General features: G+C 44.2%; 1 protein-coding gene across 3 annotated transcripts in view; it reads left to right on the forward strand.

Moving 5' to 3' along the window:
- Positions 1-14,362, forward strand: part of dop1b (DOP1 leucine zipper like protein B) — a 168,609-nt gene extending 154,247 nt beyond the window's left edge. For all 3 annotated transcript variants that reach the window (XM_086007130.1, XM_086007129.1, XM_086007131.1), the window contains exons 32-37: positions 2,043-2,171; positions 6,234-6,370; positions 7,725-7,774; positions 10,192-10,341; positions 12,174-12,303; positions 13,213-14,362. In XM_086007130.1, coding sequence (XP_085863256.1) covers positions 2,043-2,171; positions 6,234-6,370; positions 7,725-7,774; positions 10,192-10,341; positions 12,174-12,303; positions 13,213-13,491 — 875 coding nt within the window. In that variant the 3' untranslated portion in view covers positions 13,492-14,362. The remainder of the gene's footprint in view (positions 1-2,042; positions 2,172-6,233; positions 6,371-7,724; positions 7,775-10,191; positions 10,342-12,173; positions 12,304-13,212) is intronic.
- Positions 14,363-19,316: the final 4,954 nt, after the last annotated feature.

Below are 19,316 nucleotides of genomic sequence, written 5' to 3' on the forward strand. Positions count from 1 at the left end.
AAGTAAAGAGACATTAAGAGGTATTCAAAACCAGACGAGATGGTGATAGGACAGTGGAGACGAAAGACGGTTCAGATTAGGTGTGAAGTGTACTGGCAGGATGAGAGACAGCTGCCATGTGGGAGAGAAAAAAAAGGAAAGGGACGGGGGGGGGGGGAAGGGAAGACCCGAAACAAAGGGGTGGAAAAAAAATATAAGCAAAAATGTAATAGGGGCCGAGGTTATGATCTGAAATTGTTGAATCGATATTGAGTCCGGAAGGCTGTAAAGTGCCTAATCAGAAGATGAGGTGCTGTTCCTCGAGTTTACGTTGAGCTTCTGTGGAACAATGCAAGAGGCCAAGGACGGTGAGGTCTGAGTGGGAATGGGGCGGTGAATTAAAATGACAGGCGACCGGAAGCTCAGGGTCACCCTTACGGACTGAACGGAGGTGTTCCGCAAAGCGGTCACCCCATCTGCGTTTGGCCTCCCCAATGTAGAGGAGACCGCATCGTGAGCAGCGAATACAGTATACTAGATTGCAAGAAGTACAAGTAAATCGCTGTTTCACCTGGAAGGGGTGTTTGGGGCCCTGGACAGTGGGAAGGGGGGAGGTATAGGGGCAGGTGTTGCATCTCCTGCGCTTGCACGGGAAGGTGCCAGGCGAAGGGCAAGGGCTGTTGGGGGTGATAGAGGAGTCTCTTTACTTTTTTTGTTCTATTGCAGCCCTGCCTTCGATCTATTTTATTTCCTTTCCAGTTCTGAAAAAGGGTTCACCCGAAACGTCGACTCTTAATTTCTCTCCACGGATGTTGCCTGGCCTACTGAGTTTTTCCAGCATTTTCTGTTGTTATTTCGGATTTCCAGCATCTGCAGTATTTTGCTATCGTAATCATATTGCCCCGTTGTCTTTTGGGTCGAGACCGTAACTCCGTTGCGATGCTGGAACTTCTGGTGTTTCGCCGGATCCTCCCGTCTGGTTCCTTTGCCTATCTCTATCCTTCTCTACCCGCAGTTAATTTTGAGTTGCCTACTTATTCCCTGAACGTTCCTGCCCACCCTTTGTCTCATCACGCCCACTACCATTATTACAGCCTATCAGATTTCTCCCATCTGCCCTGCCCCCTTTTCCTTGAGACAGTAAGAATAAGGAACAGCTCATGAGGGAAAGCTCCACACCTGGTCGGGCTGTCCCAGTACACATGACTATAGCTAAGGCATAGACTGCGAAAATATTGTTATTGGCAGTTTCATGTCCTAACGTGTTCCTCTTTTTGGCTTGCAGTACTTGCTACAACAGGCTACACCTTAACACTGCTTTGAGAGTTCATCAATTGTTCTTCCCTAATTCTAGGGTGAGCGTGCTTCTGGACTCTTTCAGACTTGTCTGTTTGAACAAGTTCATCCGTGGTTTTGTTTGCTTGATCTCGGACGCTTGTGTTCAGGGTGTTGCTGCTTTTTCTATCACTTTTATATATCCTGCCCCTGCAGCAATCTAGTCAAAAATCAGTTCATTTTATGGAACAGGTGAAGCTTGAGCAATTTAACCTTTTCAAACCTAGTCCCTCTAATTGCCCTTCTAAACCTATATTTTCTTACGTAAGTGTGAGGTGTGGTGCATTTTGGTAGGAGGGATAAGGAGGCCACATACTCCTTGGAAAGTAAGAGTCTAAATGAAGTAGAGGAACAAAGGGATTTTAGGGGCACAGAGTCACAACTCAGTAAAAGTAGCGACGCAGGTTAACAAGGCCATAAAAACGCAAACCAAGCACGGGGGTTCATTTCTAGTCATGTTTTTCCAATAATTCACAAACACATTATTGGACCCATACAACTGGTGTTTTTCCAGTTGTAATCTTTACAGAGTATAAAATATAGATCAAAGGAGGTTAATGAACATTCTGCCAATTCAGGAATAAGTTTCATTTGTGTTTTTAAAAAAAAATTATTCCTCCTTCAGGACATCTATATCTATAATCTAATCTAATCTATAATTTGCAGCGGGTTGCATTATTTCTGTTCCGGTCTTTGCCTTTTTAAATGTAATATTTTCTCCCCTTCAGGCATGCAGAGCAGTTCATTAAAACTGTTTCCTAATTACGAGCAAAAAGCAATGCTGGTGAAGCGCCAAGCTTTTGCAATCTTCAGTGGTGAACTGGACCAGTATCATCTGTATCTCCCACTCATACAAGGTGACGAACACTCTTTGCTTGCAAAAATAAATGGTAAAACAATTGTTGCTTTAAGTGAACACAGTGAGATGTGACTGCAACAGATTTGGTGTATAATGTTAAGGTGACATTTATTTCCTACTGTAGATAAATCTGGAGAGTTATTTTTTTCTTCAATATTTTGTTAATGGCACATTTAAAAAATTAAAAAAAAACTGAACTATGGACAATAGCAGCTGCCTCGATACCCGTGGGCTTTCCACCGCTGACCACTGTTCAGTGACTCTTGCTGGAAACTGTGCATCTATGGGCATCAGGTGAGAACTGTGCTTCGATGTGATGGCCCCCATGGTAAAATAGCCTGTCAAAACCGGCTGACTTAGTTCGAACGTGAAAAATGACTACTTGGGCACCTGTGGAACCATCCCCAGGCACATTCTAGAGAGAAGGAAAGAAAATAGGAAGGATTTCAGGAAAAAAAAGTTACTAATTGTTGCTGGGGCAATTGTACGGGGGGGATTTTAACCTAAAAAAAATGGGTGGGGTGGGGGTAGTTAAAGCATTAAAAAATGTGAATCCCGACCTGAACCCACCTCCAACCTGCCCACTTCTGGTTTTAACGGGGACGAGGAGGGCAGGCAGCCAATCTGCTGCCAGGAGGCGGGCTGTCAATTTAAATATTATAATGAGGCTGGAAGTCTCTTCTTTAACCTCCATTTTGTGTTTAACTGTAGCTGGTGGGGTTTTGCACACCACATGAAATCCGCCAGCTACAGCAAGGCGAAGACTGCTACATACAGGAGGTAAGCGCCTTTACATTTACTTCCTGAATCTAGGGTACCAACCTAACCTACCCCCCCCTGCTGTCGGAGACTCCCCCCACGAGGCCTCTGATCACCACCGGCTCCTCTGGCCCGACCCCATTCTGTGGAGGTCCCGGCCAGCCCATGATTGTGATGGTCTGGTCAGTGCTGTAAAGAGCTATTCGGATTCCGATAGTCAGGTAACAAAGTTAAAACAGCGGGTTACTTAGTGTAAGTAAACTCCTAATGGGACAATTAGATCGCACCCCTACTGATGTTACTTACAGACTCTTGAACAAATAGGTTTTGGTCCCATGTGACGTTTAACTATCGCACTAATTAAGGTGACGACACATTACACATTGACCAGCTGAGTTACCTTTAGGAACAAAGAGCTGTACAATGACAGAGCCACAATTTCTAACTTTAATATCTTACTTGAAAAAATACACCACATACACCATGAAGCCTTGTGCATCAATGTGACATTTTTACTTGAATCTCCTGTACTCCCATTCAGAGACCGGACTTACTATTCCCTCTCGCCCTACTATGCCATGTAGCACAATTTCGGTCATACTGTTTCAGCCATTCCCCATGTTTCTGTCTGTCTTAATGTCCAGGCCCCTTTAACACACAATGAAAGTAAAGAATGGGGCCAGACTGGTTATTTGGCAATGCTCAAGGTTTGCGTTCATGCAGCTCAGTTTTGTGACCTGGAACCCTCTGCCCCCCAGTGTGAGAAGTAACGCACAAACTGCCTAACATGGGGCTTGTACCCAAGAACCTCTGATTAAGGCCCGCGATGGTCTGAACGCGCTCCCCCCCCCCCCCCCACCCGCTCCTCCGGCTGGCCAGCGATCTGTTCGGACCCCTCCCGCTCCTCTGGCCGGTCCCCGGCCTCCACCCGATCCCTCCCTCTGTCTGTGCGGCCTAGTGCCGCAGGCCTACCCACCCGGAGCCAGCCAGCCCTTCCATCTGGCTGGCTGCAGGTAGGAAACGGAGGCTTCCCATTCATATCAGGCTCTACCATTAAATTCGGCAGGTCCTGCGGGAATCCCGCTTTCCCGGGTTTCCCGACCACCTCATAGTTCCCCCCCCCCCCCCACCGCCACGACCCGCCTTCCCCCATTAAAATTCAACCCAATATTTCTAGTCGATCTCCGGTGACATTGCACATGGTGATGCCAAGACCAAATGGCAATTTTCAGATCAAGTAGGGTTAGTGGGGTGGGGGGAGAGATGGGCGAAGGTGGAGGATAGAAGTTGGTGGGCCGTTGACATTCTCCTGCTTGCACATCATACATCCTCAGTGGAGGGGTTGGATAAAGAGCTCACCATTCCGTGGGATACTATCAAACATTGTGAGGTGGGCGTAAGGGGGGTTGGCAGGAAATATTGACTCTTGCCCATTCTGCACTCTAAGCGGGGGTGAGGGGGAGGAAAGAGAGACAGACTCCAGAATGAGGGTTACTCTCTCACAAGGTGGGGTGGGATTTGAGGTGATCCAAGATAATCCTAGTGGTCAGTTAATGTCACTTAAATGGATCGATTTTACTCCCAGCGAACAGACAAAGTGTTCAAGTGGAGCAACAACGAGCCCGAGCCATGAGTGGGGGAGCAGGTGCAATTCAGATCATGTTGGGGGAGGCTGAGCGGCAACAGTCATTCAGCTTTTTGGACTGCTGAGCTTCTAAGGCAGCAGGTGTCAGAATTTTAGAGAACGGAAGGGGAATAGATCAGGGAGATGGTTCCCCCCCCCCCCCCCAAATGTTATTTCAAGGGGGTCACGAGTGGGTCAGCAAGGCGGGGGTGCCAAGGAGTCATGTCAGAAGCACCCGATGGCCAAAAATTTACGATTGTACAAACAATAATGCTTTTTTAAGAATCCGCCAGAGTCTAAAAAATTAATACTTCATATAGGTTATGCTGCTCCCAATTTTTTTTATAACCTCTTACTGGCCCTGGTCTTCTCAAACAAAGATAGCATTGGATTACATTGACGTAAAGGGAGCCCGTCATGTAACGTTACATCACCACCTACAGGTGTAACAGATACTTCAGATAAATGTGGACACTTTGATCATGGATTTGTCATTGACATCGGGGTACATAAGAGTTCTCAATTGAAATGGGGTGACTTACCTGCAGCTGTTGATACATCATAATCGCTTGAACATTGATGGGTCTGTATCGGTTACTAAAAAAGCAAATTTAAGATGGTTTTGTTGTTTTCCAATTGAATATTAACTTTGGCCACCAGTCAGCAGTATTGTACCTGTAAGATGTTACTTTACAGACCAGAAACTGCATGTTTAAGTCCCCATGATTGCTGACCACTCACTCAGTGGTCAAAATTAGTTTTCTTGGGCAGCGAGTCCAGCACTTGGTAATCTAGGGGTGCTGCAATCTTTTGCCGTATGATGCTCTCAGTGGGCAGTAGAAGAGGTCCAGGGACAAATTTGACTGGGAAAGGTGTTAGGACAAGAAAAGGTGGAAAATGTCCTCAATTTAGAGTTGTATTGCTTTGCATACAAGGTAACTTAGTTGAAATAGTTGTATTTATGCAGTCTGTCCCAGCTTTCAACTTGCATATGTATAGCACCTTTTAGTATAGAGGATGGGGGTGAATGGCAAGCGGGTTGGGGATAGGATACAGGCAGCAGAGTTTTAGATCAGTTGAAGTTTACAAATGGGAAGCTGGCCAGGAGAGTATTGGAGTAGTCGCGTGTGGAGGTGATTAAAAGCACGGACAGGGATTTCAGTAGATGGGTTGAGGTAAGGGTAGAAGCGAACGATGTTATGAGGTGGCAGTAGGTACTCTTTGTGATGGAGCGGTTATGGAGTTGAAAACTAAGGTTTGACTAGGACACCAAGGTTGTGGAGTCGAAGACGGTGCCTGGTGGGGGGGATAGCAAGAGTACTCAATTGGTGATGGGGGCCAGTGACGATGGCTTTTGGTATTCCTAATATTGAGCTGGAGGAAATTGCACTCATCGAAGACTAGATGTCTGAGCAGTCTGACAGCACAAGAGGATGTGGAGAGGGTAGAGCTGGGTGTCATCAGTGTACATGTGGAAGCTGATCCCGTGTCTGTGAATGATGTTGCCAAGGCCCGCCTCGTAGATGAGGAATGGGACTGAGGAAAGATTCCTGGTCAAGGGAAGCCATTGGTAGAATTCCTCTGGCTACAATCAAATATGTTTTAATGAGCTTATGGCGAGTGCATAATCCACTGCAGGACCATTACTAACATTTTCCACATCCTCTTTATTTTCAGAACGCATGACAGAAACACTTCGTCTGGGAATGTCATCAGTTGTTACTGCCCAAATGTTTCTGACCTTCAGAGTGTTGCTGATGAGAATTTCTCCTCAACATCTGACTTCACTCTGGCCTATCATGGTGACTGAGCTGGTAAGAGGAGACAGTCCAATAGCTTTGGCAGACTGGGTTTGACTGACTATTGCATCATTTTTGTGGTTATATTCTTAAATGTGAGATATGTTCAATGGTAGACAACTGATGATTTAATATCAGAATGCGTTTCTTTTTCTTTGTGGTCAGCTCTGAAAGAAGAAGTGAGTGTAGATATTTGATGCTACAAAATAATATTTTCTTGTTACAGTAAAAACTTTAGGATAATTTACACCCTCTTATCGAGTAAAATTCCAGAGGAAAACTCTTGAGAATCTATTAAAATAAAGCCTGCTTAAAAATACACTTTTATAAGAACATAATTGAGAATTCCTCTAATTTTCCTGTTAACTTGAATGTTGTTCATGCACTGCCCAATCATTGCAACCTACTTACACTCTTATTTACTTGGGAAAACTGAAAAGACTTTAACAGCTTTGCTGTAGTATGAAGGATAAATACAATTTTTTTTAAACTGTGAGAACCTATCAATAATGCCTCTCGGCTTTGTACAATTGGTACAATTTCACATGTAAAAACTGATTTAGTTCAACAATGAGCCTCGTTAAAATCTAACATATTTGGTGAATCAGACCTTAATTTTTATCTTGGCTTAGTGTAAGCTGTGCAATATATAACTGCACGAAGGTGTGATCTACACACCAGGTTTTGTTTTTTTAAAAGACTCAAGGTTTTCACAAAATATCTTCTACCCCTTTCATTGTTTCCCAGCCATGTCAAGAAGTTGGGTAATCTGGTCCTAGGCCATCTCCAATGCTGCTCTGTAACTGGACTCTGAGACTGATCACAGCAATGTGGTGCTGACTTTTTTTTAAAGTTTTTCTCCAGATTGTTTTTTCTGCAGTTGGTTTCAGAACTGATTGGCCATATCCTAATTTGTGTATTTTTCTTTAATTACTTTTTATCAGTGGTTTATTCCTCCTCATAATGAAGTAAAACTACAGCTGTAGAAAATGCCACAGCAGAAATGTGGCCAAGGCAGAGATCCCAATCATCCCTGAACTTTTCAGGATCACTTTTGTCATTTCCCACCCCCCCCCCCCCCCCCCATTTACTTGAATCCCTGAGTGGGACCAGTTTTGCTTCAGTGGCTTGATTTCAAGCCAACTGGAATTAAATATGCTCTAACAGAACATGTACCTTTTTAATGTGCATGCATCATTTTGGAGTAGTATGCAATTTGTAAGTTATTTAACTATGTAAGTGGAAGATCTGTGCAGAGTTGCCTATTGTTGTAGAACTAACTTTGACTAATTGGTACAGTTTAGAAATGATCGTACTCTTTCTAATGTTACGATTTATCAACACTAAGCTTTCCTGGTGTCACCTTTAGGTTCACGTGTTCATGCAGTTGGAAGAGGATTTACTTGAAATTGTTTCAAAGTAAGTTTCTTGTTTTGAAATGTCACATTCTAGAAATATTAATTTCAGGTGTGGTTAGAAGGATAACCAGCAAACCTGATCTCGTGATTGGGCTTATCTGTAATGGAGAGTTACAGTAAATCTCTGCCCCTCGTGAGTAAATGCTTTTCCCTGTGTAGGCTACACAGATCAGGAAGGTCCCAATCTGTGCTTAATCAGCTTGTCTCGACCAGGCTGGAGCATTTATCTACTCAACCATGATGGGTGCTCTTTTAATTTACTCTTATTGATGGTTGAAGAGAGTCAAGAAACTGATTGATTAGGTCATTCCTAGGAAAGAATGGGTTAGATTACAATATTGTGTGGCGAGTCTCAAATTCAGCACGAGAGATGTGGGAACGTGGATGAGCATACTTATAGCTTGGATGAGACGAGGGAGGGAAGTTCACATGAGCAGTGACTAATAATATGGATGGAATAGAATAAGACGAGAAATGTGTTGGTAAGAAGGAAGTTATGCTTGAAGTGACTTATAAGTGAGGTATTTTTGTTGTACCTTGTCCAGGTGTGTGAGAGATGGTAAAAGAATTCATCCAGAAATGAGAGCAGTATTCGCAAGTAGGACATACTTGAGTTTATAGATAAGTTAAGTATTGTATAGGGGAGAAGTATTTGGCACAAGAGAAAATTTAGCTTCTTTTAGGCAGCTTAAACAGTGGAGTACATGGGATTCGAGATGGTGAGGACAAGAATAGGTTCCATCCTTTGGTTCAGCCTTCATCTTGACATTGACTAAGATTGAAGCCATTAAAGGCAAGAGGTGATGGCTATTTATCAAAATTGCAAGATGCATGAAGAAAGTGGTTCTGAATTTGAAAAAAGCAATATTTTCATTGCCTTATTGAAGGGCATGGATTCAGAGATTGCACTGCAAGAGGATTTGGAGGGTAAGCATTTTAAACTAGTTAGCAGCATTAAAATAATGCTGCTCAAGTGAAGTTTTTTTTTATTCGTTCACGGGATGTGGGCGTCACTGGCAAGGTCAGCATTTATTGCCCTTCCCTAATTGCCCTTGAGAATATGGCAGTGAGCCGCTGCCTTGAACTGCTGCAATCTTTGTAGTGGTTTGTTACAATGCTAGGCCATTTCAGAGGGCAGTTAAGAGTCAACCACACATAGGCCTGACCGGATAAGGACAGCAGATTTCCTAAAGGACATTGGTGAACCAGATGGGTTTTTATGACAATCCAGTAGTTTCCTGGTCACCATTTTTGACACAAGCTTTTTATTCCAGATTTAACTGAATTTAAATTCCCCCAGCTGCCGTAGTGGGATTTGAACTCCCATCTCCGGATCATTAGTCCAAGCCTCGGGATTACTAGTCTAGTAACATAACCACTATGCTACCGTACCCTATGTAGGTAGAGGTTTTAGGAGACAGGGCAGAATGATAGTTATGATTGAACCAAGTTTGCAAAGGTAAGTACAAATGGTGGTGCCTACTCGGCCGATCTAGGTCAAATGTCCATAGAAACCTAAGGTACCCTTGTCCCACCATCAAACTGTCTCAGATCAAGTATTTGTCATCTTTGACATCTGTCTTGAATTTGTCATTTGCCAGGTTGTACCTTTAGTTCACTTGTCCTGCAGTTGTGGTTTAACTTGGAAAAAGTGCACTGGATGTAGTACTGGACCTGGGACAAGCGAGTGAGTGAGGTTTGACATCTTCCGTGCCAGCTGAAATAACATCAGCTGCTTCACTACCATAGATAGAAGGGTCAGAAGAATGAAAACTGCAGTTGGGCTAGGGAAATGTGGTAAAGGTATCCCAAAAGACCATGTTTATTGACTGTTTGGTGCCAAACAAGAAAGAACTAGTATAACTAATGTGATTTGTTGCAGTGTTCTGCGGTAGATAAGAGGCGGTGGTTAGAGGAGCCCAGTGGTGAGGAGACAGATACAGTGTAAAAGTTTGGATTGGAGGTGCAAGAAAGGTTTAGAATATTAACTAAGTTAGTTGGCGAGTCAGGGTTATAGATAGGCTTGTTGATAAGTTGATTCTAGGCTGTTCAAGATAGCAAAGACTCAGCATTTGTGCCAGCCTAATCAGTGAAAAGGATGGGGAATCAGTCATGATGTTGAACATTGAAGTTGCCAAAAATGGTGATGTCATCAGAGGGGGCATGCAGGAGTGTTGGGTGAGGTCAGGATCAGCCTCGCAGTTGAATAGCTGACCAACACTCACTGGCAAGACACGCACCTGCACAATGGCCACTTGGGTGAGGTATCAGGAGTTGCATGACACCCTTGGCACCTTAACCTTGCAGGGAGTCAACACCTTCAGGAGAGAAAACTGGTGAGGGAAAACTGCTTTTGTGTTGACATTCTGTAATTTGACTACACACTGCATATAGTGATGGAACTGACTTCTTTTGCAGCAAAGTAGGTCAAAGATCTCCAGTTAATAATGGAAATGGATCACTGTTGTTGGGTCTGGAGCAGAATGATCTCGACATGTATTTATCTGCTTGTAAATTTCTGGATACAGCACTCTGTTTTCCACAAGAAGCGATGCCTTTATTCCAAATGTAAGTCCACATGTATGTATGAGATGTTCTTTTTCCTTAAGAACCCTGGGACTATCAAAAATGCTGTAGCTTTATTTTGTTTATGTGCATTATTTCCTTGATTACTGCAGAGATTTCTTACTAACTGGGAGTTTGACCAGTATGCCGAGATTGGTACTTCAGTATTCTCTTGCAGTTAAAGGGAAAGGAAAGTCTTGGTTGTGAACTTTTTGTTCAAAACCCTATATAGAAATGTCATTTGTAAGTTGAAGAGCAGTTATCTCGGTTGCCTTTTCTCCAGGCTGCTTTGGTGACTTACCTGATGGTGAGTGGACCCATGAATCCTGGTGTTGACTCCTTCCTGGGATAAAGTTCCATGAATGCCAGAGTTCGTCTGGTACCTCATCCAAGTGGCCACTATGCATGTGCGAGCCTTGACGGTGAGTATTGGCAGGCTATTCAACTGCAAGCGTCATTGCAGACAAGCCTGACCCTGTCCTTGTCCAACACCCAAACAGCCACATTGCCCCTCTGGTGACTTCATTGTCCACCATCAGTAATCCCCTTACTGATTGGGCTGGTGTTAATGCTGAGTTATTTGCTACAGGAAACTTTGTGCTATCCGGCACCGACGGGACCGAGCTGTTGCCGTTCCCTCAAAACTGCCGGACAAACCAGCGTTAATGTTGAAATATACGGAGATTTTGAGCTCCATATCTGGCAACAAACCCTGTTGCTTAGCAACAGCTTCTAAACAGTCCAAGCGTCTCTAGCTTAGCAACAGCTTCAGCGAGACCTTGCAGAACTTGACTGTTGAGAAAAAGGCAACGAAAAGAAAAAAAACCTAACGAAACGGCTCCTGATTTTTGCCGGTGGCTCGAGCATTCCGGACAGTTAGCCTCCGGATAACACAAAGTTTCCTGTACCTTGAATGCCCTAAAATAAGTGCAACTTCAGACCAGCCTAGAAACTGATCTGGAGCCACTTGTCCCCACGAAAACATTCAGTACCTTTCTCTTTTTCCCCCCCCCCCCCCCTCCAACCACCCCCAAACAAGACTTTCCTTCCCTTTTAATTAGTTGATACTCCAATAATTTGTAATATTGGTTACATATATTAACAGGTTTATAGGGTTAAACATTTTTATAGAAGATAATACACATTTAGAGGCCCAAAGATCTAATGGGAGAGTGAAGGTGACTGGGTGGAAAGAGAGAGGGGGAGAGAAGGCGTGGGGGAGAGCTTGTTACAATGCATGGAGTAGCAAATGCATGGAATATTTCCTGAGTTTTGTTGTCATGATGTTTCCCAGTTTGAAAAACCATGTGCTACATCTGTACAGTGAAATAGTGAAGCATGTGTTTAGCATTGTATTGCACATAGCACAGTGATGGAATTTTCACCATTTGAGCAAAAATATCTTCCGTGTTAATAAATCATATTTGAGTAAATGATGGTTTCCCTGTATGAGTGTCACTGGAGCACTGCTACACACTTTCAGTACAAACCAGACTCTAAAGTGAGTGCATACTGCTTGAAGCACCAGTGCATAGTGCCATGGCAATGAGTGGAAGGTGGGGAGGGGTTGAGTCTGTGCATGTTTGATTTCTTCACCCTCTGCTGATGCATTTTGAATCTCCATTCCAGTGCAAAGGTGCTGAGGAGAAGACAGCTCAGCAGCTCTCACAGAAAACCATCCATGAGCTGCTTGTAGTTCAACTCCTATTTTCATCCCATAGTTCTATTCCAATACTGTTGACCTCCTTCTGTCCAGATCCATCCCTTTTCACTGGAAGCTGCCTCAGCTTTGCAAGTAGTAGCTACTGAAAATCTTTTTAACGTGATGTTTTTAGGTACAGATGGGCTTTTGTTCCTGAGGTGGATGCTGAAGTTTGCAGCCCACACGTGGATGTCGTGGAGACATTCCAGCCATATAAACCACATGCTGTGCGAATTCTGGATATTCTGGTTCAAAAATATGGGGTAAATGTTTTTTTTCTGTTTAATACTGGGTAAAAATTTGATTTTTTTTCCATATGGCGATACCTTCAATTCCCTTTGATTACTTGGGTATAATCATGTAAAAGTCTTTGTTTTTCTTCGAGCTTCCCTCTGTGTAGCCATGGACTGAGGCACAGGTTGCAATCGGACTGTGTCCCAGTCGTACTTGATTGTCTGTTCTAAATTTTAAACAACACAAAGAAAAACGTTGAATTATTACACCTCAGTAACTAAAAGGAATTGGAGGTTGGGCCTTTTCTAATTATTCTCCTTGGTTAGAGTTTTGGGGAAGTATTTCAGAATTAATTTGAAAGAGCTGGGCATTGCAACTGTGATCATTTTAGTCCAACATGCAGCTTTGATGACACATTTTCCCATGCATGCTCTCACCAATGTGTTTACAGCTGTTGGTGTTCAATTTCATTTCATTTCTTTGCAGGTTTTGGATAGCTTTTTTTTTCCTTTTTGTTCCTCCCAGCTTGCTTAATTCAAGCTGTTGATGCTTGTTCAGTGGTATAACATAGCCAGGGGCTACCAGTATGTTCTCCAGAACTAGTGAGTAATGCTAATGTAAAGGGCCTTGAAACTTTGTTCTCATTCAGTGATAATCTGTACTGTATGGCTTTTATTTGTGTGTAAATACAGAAAGCAGGGTGTGCTGTTGAATGGTAGGACTCCAGTTTCTGCCTGAGAGTTTACCAAACAGAGTTTGTTGCTGTGGCTGTTGGGGGAGCTGTCTGTTGGAGGTGGGACCCTCACAATCCTATAGACACCTCACAACTTCTATCAGCTGGCTTAAATTGCTTGGAAATGGGCTGCCTGCTTACTCTTGAGATCAGAGGATGGCGTGTAATTATGGGGGGAAAGAATAATTTTTCTTCTTTAATCCAGGAAATGAACTGTGCTGAAGAAATGACAGCCAGCGATGTGTATGAATTTCCTCTCTTGACTCAGCAGTCTGTGTCCAGCATCCATATGCTTGCACCCTTTTTCAGAACACTGAGCTGCATCTTTAAAACTCAACCAAGTGGGTCCCTTGGTGGACTAAATGCACAGTGTCTTCAAGGCCCAGCTTCTCTAATGGAACCTGCCACCGATGGTAATGCTGTTTTACGAAGAATAGAAGAAAATATTGCACATGACTTCTTGGAAATGGTGATGGAACATTGAACTCCAAATGGAATTTACCTTAATTCTGGCAGTGAAACCATAGTTACTGAACTAAGTTGTTACTGAAGTTACATACAAGAAGTTTGGCCCTTCTGGTGTCTTAGCAGTCTTGTAAGAGCAGAGACCCCAACACAACGAAGCACCATTGGAAAGCGTGAAATTTAGGAATTCCATTGTTTTTGTTTGCGTTGTAATTCTTGAGTGGTTTGATTGTGGTGAAGGACAGAATTAAATTCTATTTGCTGGAGAATAAACTAGTAATGGTTCACGTATCGGGGCCAGTCCAGGATACCTTTAATTATCCTGCACCTATTGGAACAAGCCTAGTATCTGTGCTGTTAAAGATAATGGGTAAAACTCAGGGGCAGAGCGAGCACCTCTCCTCATCCAGGCTGGCAGTGGCCTTACAGTAAACCTGGACTGTGGCCCTTCTGTTATGGGTCTTTAATCGGCAAAATGCGGTACCTGTAAAGGAAAGTATCTGTACTAGTTTATTCAATACTATAAACTAATATAGCTATTTAGGATATTGACTTCATTGTGTATGTGTGTGTGTATAAACAATACTGTATAAATATCTATTTTCAGATGGTGCGCTGCCTTTGTATCTAAATGACTCTAAAACTGCGCAATTTTTTTTTTTTTTACATGCTGCTCAACGGGCATGACTGAGAAATAACCCTGTAAAATGCGTGAGCTATCCTAATCAGAATGTAAAAGAGTATGAAGAAGGGAATGCTTTTATTGCTTTAACTGGATTGGTCTTTGTTTACAGCCTTATTTTCAATCTGCTGCAAACTTAATACTTTGAATGTACGTGCCAAGAATAAATGCCTGGTAACTAAATAAAATCCAGAACCCTAATACAATATTACATTACCAATATCTTTTATACCACAAGAGTTGTGCATACCTGAAGATCGTCTTCTTACAGTTGTAGGTTTTAATTCCCTATATAATACTTTTAGCATGCATGTTAATGCATTCACAGTGTTCACACACAAATCCCCTGTCTGTGTTATTTAAAAATATGTATTAATCTGTTTGGTTTTTTTAAAATGTAATGTCCGATTTAAGGAAGCGCAGAGAAGAATATGTGAACTTGTTAAATGGTGAGCTTTTGGGTTCTTTTTTTTTGACAAAGCTTAATTATGGAGCTTGTAGGGAATTAAAAAAAGAAATTTCCCCCCCTCCACATTCATTTTGACTCGAACCCTATAATAAACCCTACTCTTTAGTTAAGTACACAAGACCATCATTTGTAAACCTACATATGCAGATCTCTCCTTGCCAGTTGCTCAATTTTAAATGTTTTGATAGCACAAATGGTGAGTATCTCAAAACAAGTAGTAAAAAAAAACTCTGCCTCAGTTTACAACATGCAAACCCGTCCAATGGAATCCCCATTGCCCTTTTTAAACCCAGTTGGACACTGCACTGGAAGTGTATTCAATGTGCAGTGGGACGTAGGAACGGGAGGAGGCCATTCAGACCCTCGAGCCTGTTCCGCCATTCAGTTAGATCATGGCGCATCTCTATCTTGACTCCATTTACCTGCCTTGGTTCCAAGTCGCTTAATCACCCTTGCCTAACAAAAATCTGCAAATCTCAATTTTTTTAATTTTCAATTGACCGAGCCTCAACAGGTTTTTGGGAGGGGAGACTTCCAGATTTCCACCAGTTTGTGTGAAGAAATGCTTCCTGATATCACCCCTGAACGGCCTAGCACGGTGGCATAGTGGTTAGCACTGTTGCCTCACAGCGCCAGGGACCCGAGTTCGAATCCGGCCTCGGGTGACTGTGTGGAGTTTGCACATTCTCCCCGTGTTTGCGTGGGTTTCCTCCGGGTGCTCCGGTTTCCTCCCACAGTCCAAAGATGTGCGGGTTAGGTTGATTGGCTATGATAAAATTGACCCTTAGTGCTAGGGGGATTAAATACGTGGGGTTACGGGGATAGGGTGGGATATGTGTTGGTGTAGGGATTACGGGGATCGGGTGGGATATGTGTCGGTGCAGGCTCGATGGGCCGAAATGGCCTCTATCTGCACTGTGGGGTTTCTGTGAATTCTGTGTGAAAATTTTAAGATTATGCCCCTTTGTTCTGGACTCGCCCACAAGAGGAAATAGTTTCTCTCTCTCTACCCTATCAAATCCTTTAATCATAATATCTTAATTATATCACTCCTTAATCTTCTATCATCGAGGGGATAGATGCCTAGTTTATGCAACCTGTCCCCAGAATTTAACCCTATTAGCCCCAGTATCATTCTGGTAAATCTGCACTGCACCCACTGTTGGATGACCGCGTTAGATGTTTGGCTCCACCCATTCGGTCTAGCTTCAAGCAGGTGTACAATACCTTGTTAGATCATCTTCGATAGCCTTAACTTCATTAACTTATCAATTGCATACTTTAAAAATTGATAAGTTGTTTAGAGGGAAGTCGCACACAATTCCCAGCAAACAAGGACACCATAGTCTAAGAGAATGGCTCATTGAAAGTAGACAGAGTGGAGCCAATGGGCTAGAAATTCAATAACCCAGAAAAAGGGGTGTGGGCACCGCAATGCCACATATGCCCACGCCCGTTCAAAAAGCACAGTCAACACATCAACTTCATGCTACTAATTATCATGATTGCGGTGCACAGCCTAGTGCTGAGCACACTGCTGATGAGCTGTGCGCTCAGCAGGGGGCCAAAGTTTGTGTTACTCGAGTGAGGCTAGCTTTACTTCAAGCTAGCTGCTCCTCTTAAAGGCAGTCTCCATCTCTTAAAGGTGAGCTGCCTTCTGCTGATCAAAAATGGTATAAGTGCTTCAGCACTAACACAAATAACTCAACAGGCCAGGGAAAGGGCACCTGGGGTCTTGGACGCAGCACTCGAGCTTTGTGCAGGGGGTCAACACTGGAAGAGAGGTCCTCTACCCACAGGGGGCCAGGAGGCCCTCCAGAAAGAAGGATGTGCGACCATTTCACCAAGGCAGTCACTGCCAGCAGTATCACCTCCTCCCCCCACCACCCCCCCCCCCCCCCCCACGACCTCGCTCCAGTGCCCAAAGAAGTTTCATGACCTCGGACAAGTGGTCAAGGTCAGTGAATGCATCTTTAAAAGCCGTCTCCTACCAACTGCACCACCAGCCTCACACACTGCTCAATGCACGACCAACAACCTCTATCAAACACGAGGCATACCTCCCATTCCTAACTTCACCTCACCTCCTTGGAGGAGACCGTGCTGGCCATTCTTGGCAGGGGCATAGTTGAGTCCTTGGGCAGCAGTGGGATTGAAAGAATGCAAGATGCTGGTATCCTCATACATTATCCTCCTTCTGACATCCCACTTCCCCCTCATCCCACAATTTCTTCTGATTTACAAGCTGCGTATGGTGTAAGCATACAACTCTTGTTTCCATCCACCACCTTCCCCCCCGCCGCCCCTGCTCCCCTCACCACAACTTCACGCTTATGCCTTCCTCATTTCAGACAGCCAAGACACCAAGCCTGCCCAACCAGTGGGTCAACAAGAGGAGGGAGAAGAGAGTGAAGAAGAAACACCGTCACTCGATTTCACACTCCCAGCCACCAGTTCCGCTTGCAAGGCCATCTGCAGTCTTTTCCCCCCCCTGAAAGTCAGCAGTCTTCCACCAGCCATGCTGCAGCCACTGAGGTAGCACTGCATAAGAGCACTAGGATAGGCAAATGCAGATGCAAGACAGTCGCTAAAGGAATGCACAAGGATGATTAGTTGATTTTTTGATGTAATATTGGATGCGTATATGGATAAATTTGGATTGGAAAGTTTGCTTTGTAGTGGCTTTTATTTCAGCATTGTGGCCAAGAGGACGCTGTGATGGTCAGTAATAGAGGGAAGGTAAGATGTGGGACAAATGTTGAAAGGGGAATTGGGGTTATGTTCACTGGTACCACAGGCGGATGATTCGATCTGATATCCTGGCCAGAAAGGGGCTGTGTCTGGGTGCCTCCTTCATTCTGCATTTTTCCTTTTTGGCTTCTTCTGCTTCCTCCTCCTCCTCCTCGCAATGCGAGCAGCTTGTCCCCTTTGCTGCCTCTGCTTCATCTCCACATTATGCTGCAGCTTAAGGGGGACTGCAACTAGAGCTTTCAGGACTGGGAAGCAAGTGGTGTTCTTAGAAGCCTTCCTTTAAGAGCCAAAGCCTTGCAAATGTCCAGCAGCACTCCCTGTGCACTTTAACAACTCTTGAAATGTGTTACTCCACGCCACTACTCCAATAAATTGTAAAGAAACCAGTCCAAAAGCAAGAATCTAAACTTTACCTGGAAGTTGTGTGTGTCCATTTAAGAAGTGCTGGCAATGGGTCTGTTGGACGAGTGCACGTACGTTCTGCCATGTGTGCTTTGAAGAGGGCGTTAATAAGAGTGGCGACGTCCGAAATACCAGATCGTGCGTCAATTCAGCATTGCACACCACAATCTGGTATATGTGAAGCTAGCGCAGGCAACGGCAGCGCTACCGATCTCACAATGGTGGCCGCCGCGTTCTGCGCTAGAAGCGAAATGGTCGCCATTTTTTCTTCCAAACATGGCCTTAAGGGCCGGCGCAAATGGGTCCAATTTCTTGGCCAATGAGTTGTGGCTGATGCAAGAATATGCATGCATCACAGAGCCATAAGGAAAGGGCATGAACAGAACGAACCACAGCATATTTTTGAACAAGACTGGATTGCACTGCACTGCTGGCCAGAGGTTTGGACTGGCTAATACCAGCCTTGATTCTGTTAATTGTTGCTTGAATAGTGTGTGTATGATTGATTCTGCTAAATGTTATAATAAAGCCTTGTTATACCTAATTGGGATTGCCAAACGGAATCATTGACGAGGTAATGTAGGGCTGAACGACCCTGACACAGGGAACCGTTAATAATTGCCAACTGCGAGCAGGACTTGGCAACGAGCAAGGTGAAGTAGCCATAGCAGAATCCTGGGGGAGGAAACTAGTTTAGTGGATTAGGAATGAGGGCAGTGGGCTACCCTCAACAATTAAGCAACGTGGGTAAGAAAGGGAAATCTGATCCACCAAATGTGAGGAGATGGTTAAAGGTAGTGTAAAACCAGGATGGTGCTGATTCTGGTAATGTCTAAAATGGACGGACCGTACAAGGATGCCTGGATGCGTGAACAGGTCGGGGTTAAGAGGAAAAAAAGAGCCAGCCAAGCAAGCAAGCCCTTTTGCAGATATGCTATGTGGTTCTGCGCCGTTAAAAATAAAGTTAGGGAGCAGAAGTGCCAGAGCGAAAATGAGAAAAGGGAACAGCAGCAATCAGGCAAGAGCTTTTGCTTACGAATGACTGTTAAGTGCTAAGCAAACCCAACAGTTAGGAACTGGGTAGCTGCGCAAGGGTCAGAGCAGAATACACAGGAATACCACAGAAAGAAGCTGAAAAAGGAAGTGGAAAAGTTAAAACAGCAGTTAGAAGATGGAAGAGGGGCGCTGAGCGAAGAGTCAGAAAGGAATAAGGAAATGGGTAAACCTGACCATCAAAAGTGTCTGAAATAAATAGAAACGCTCAGGAGTCAGTTGGGGCAGAGAACGCCTATGGTAGAGACAGTAACCCAAGGACAGTGTGGTTTTGGAGGTGATGAGGCTGGGCAGCGTTGAAGGATGCCGCCTATCACTATTATGATGATGTTAGTCCTCCTAAGGGAGCACAGAACGGGAAGAAGTGGTGTACCGGACAGTCCCGACTAATTGAGCAGGCCAAGCAACAAGTCGTTATGAGAAGGATCGCCTGATCACCCACGTAGAACCGGCGGCGATGGCGCAAGAGAGAGGTCCGATTCGAGAC

The sequence above is a fragment of the Somniosus microcephalus genome, chromosome 14, assembly GCF_052327205.1.
Source record: "Somniosus microcephalus isolate GS21.2 chromosome 14, FLI_Smic_1.0, whole genome shotgun sequence".
In the NCBI taxonomy this organism is placed as follows: Eukaryota; Metazoa; Chordata; class Chondrichthyes; order Squaliformes; family Somniosidae; genus Somniosus; species Somniosus microcephalus.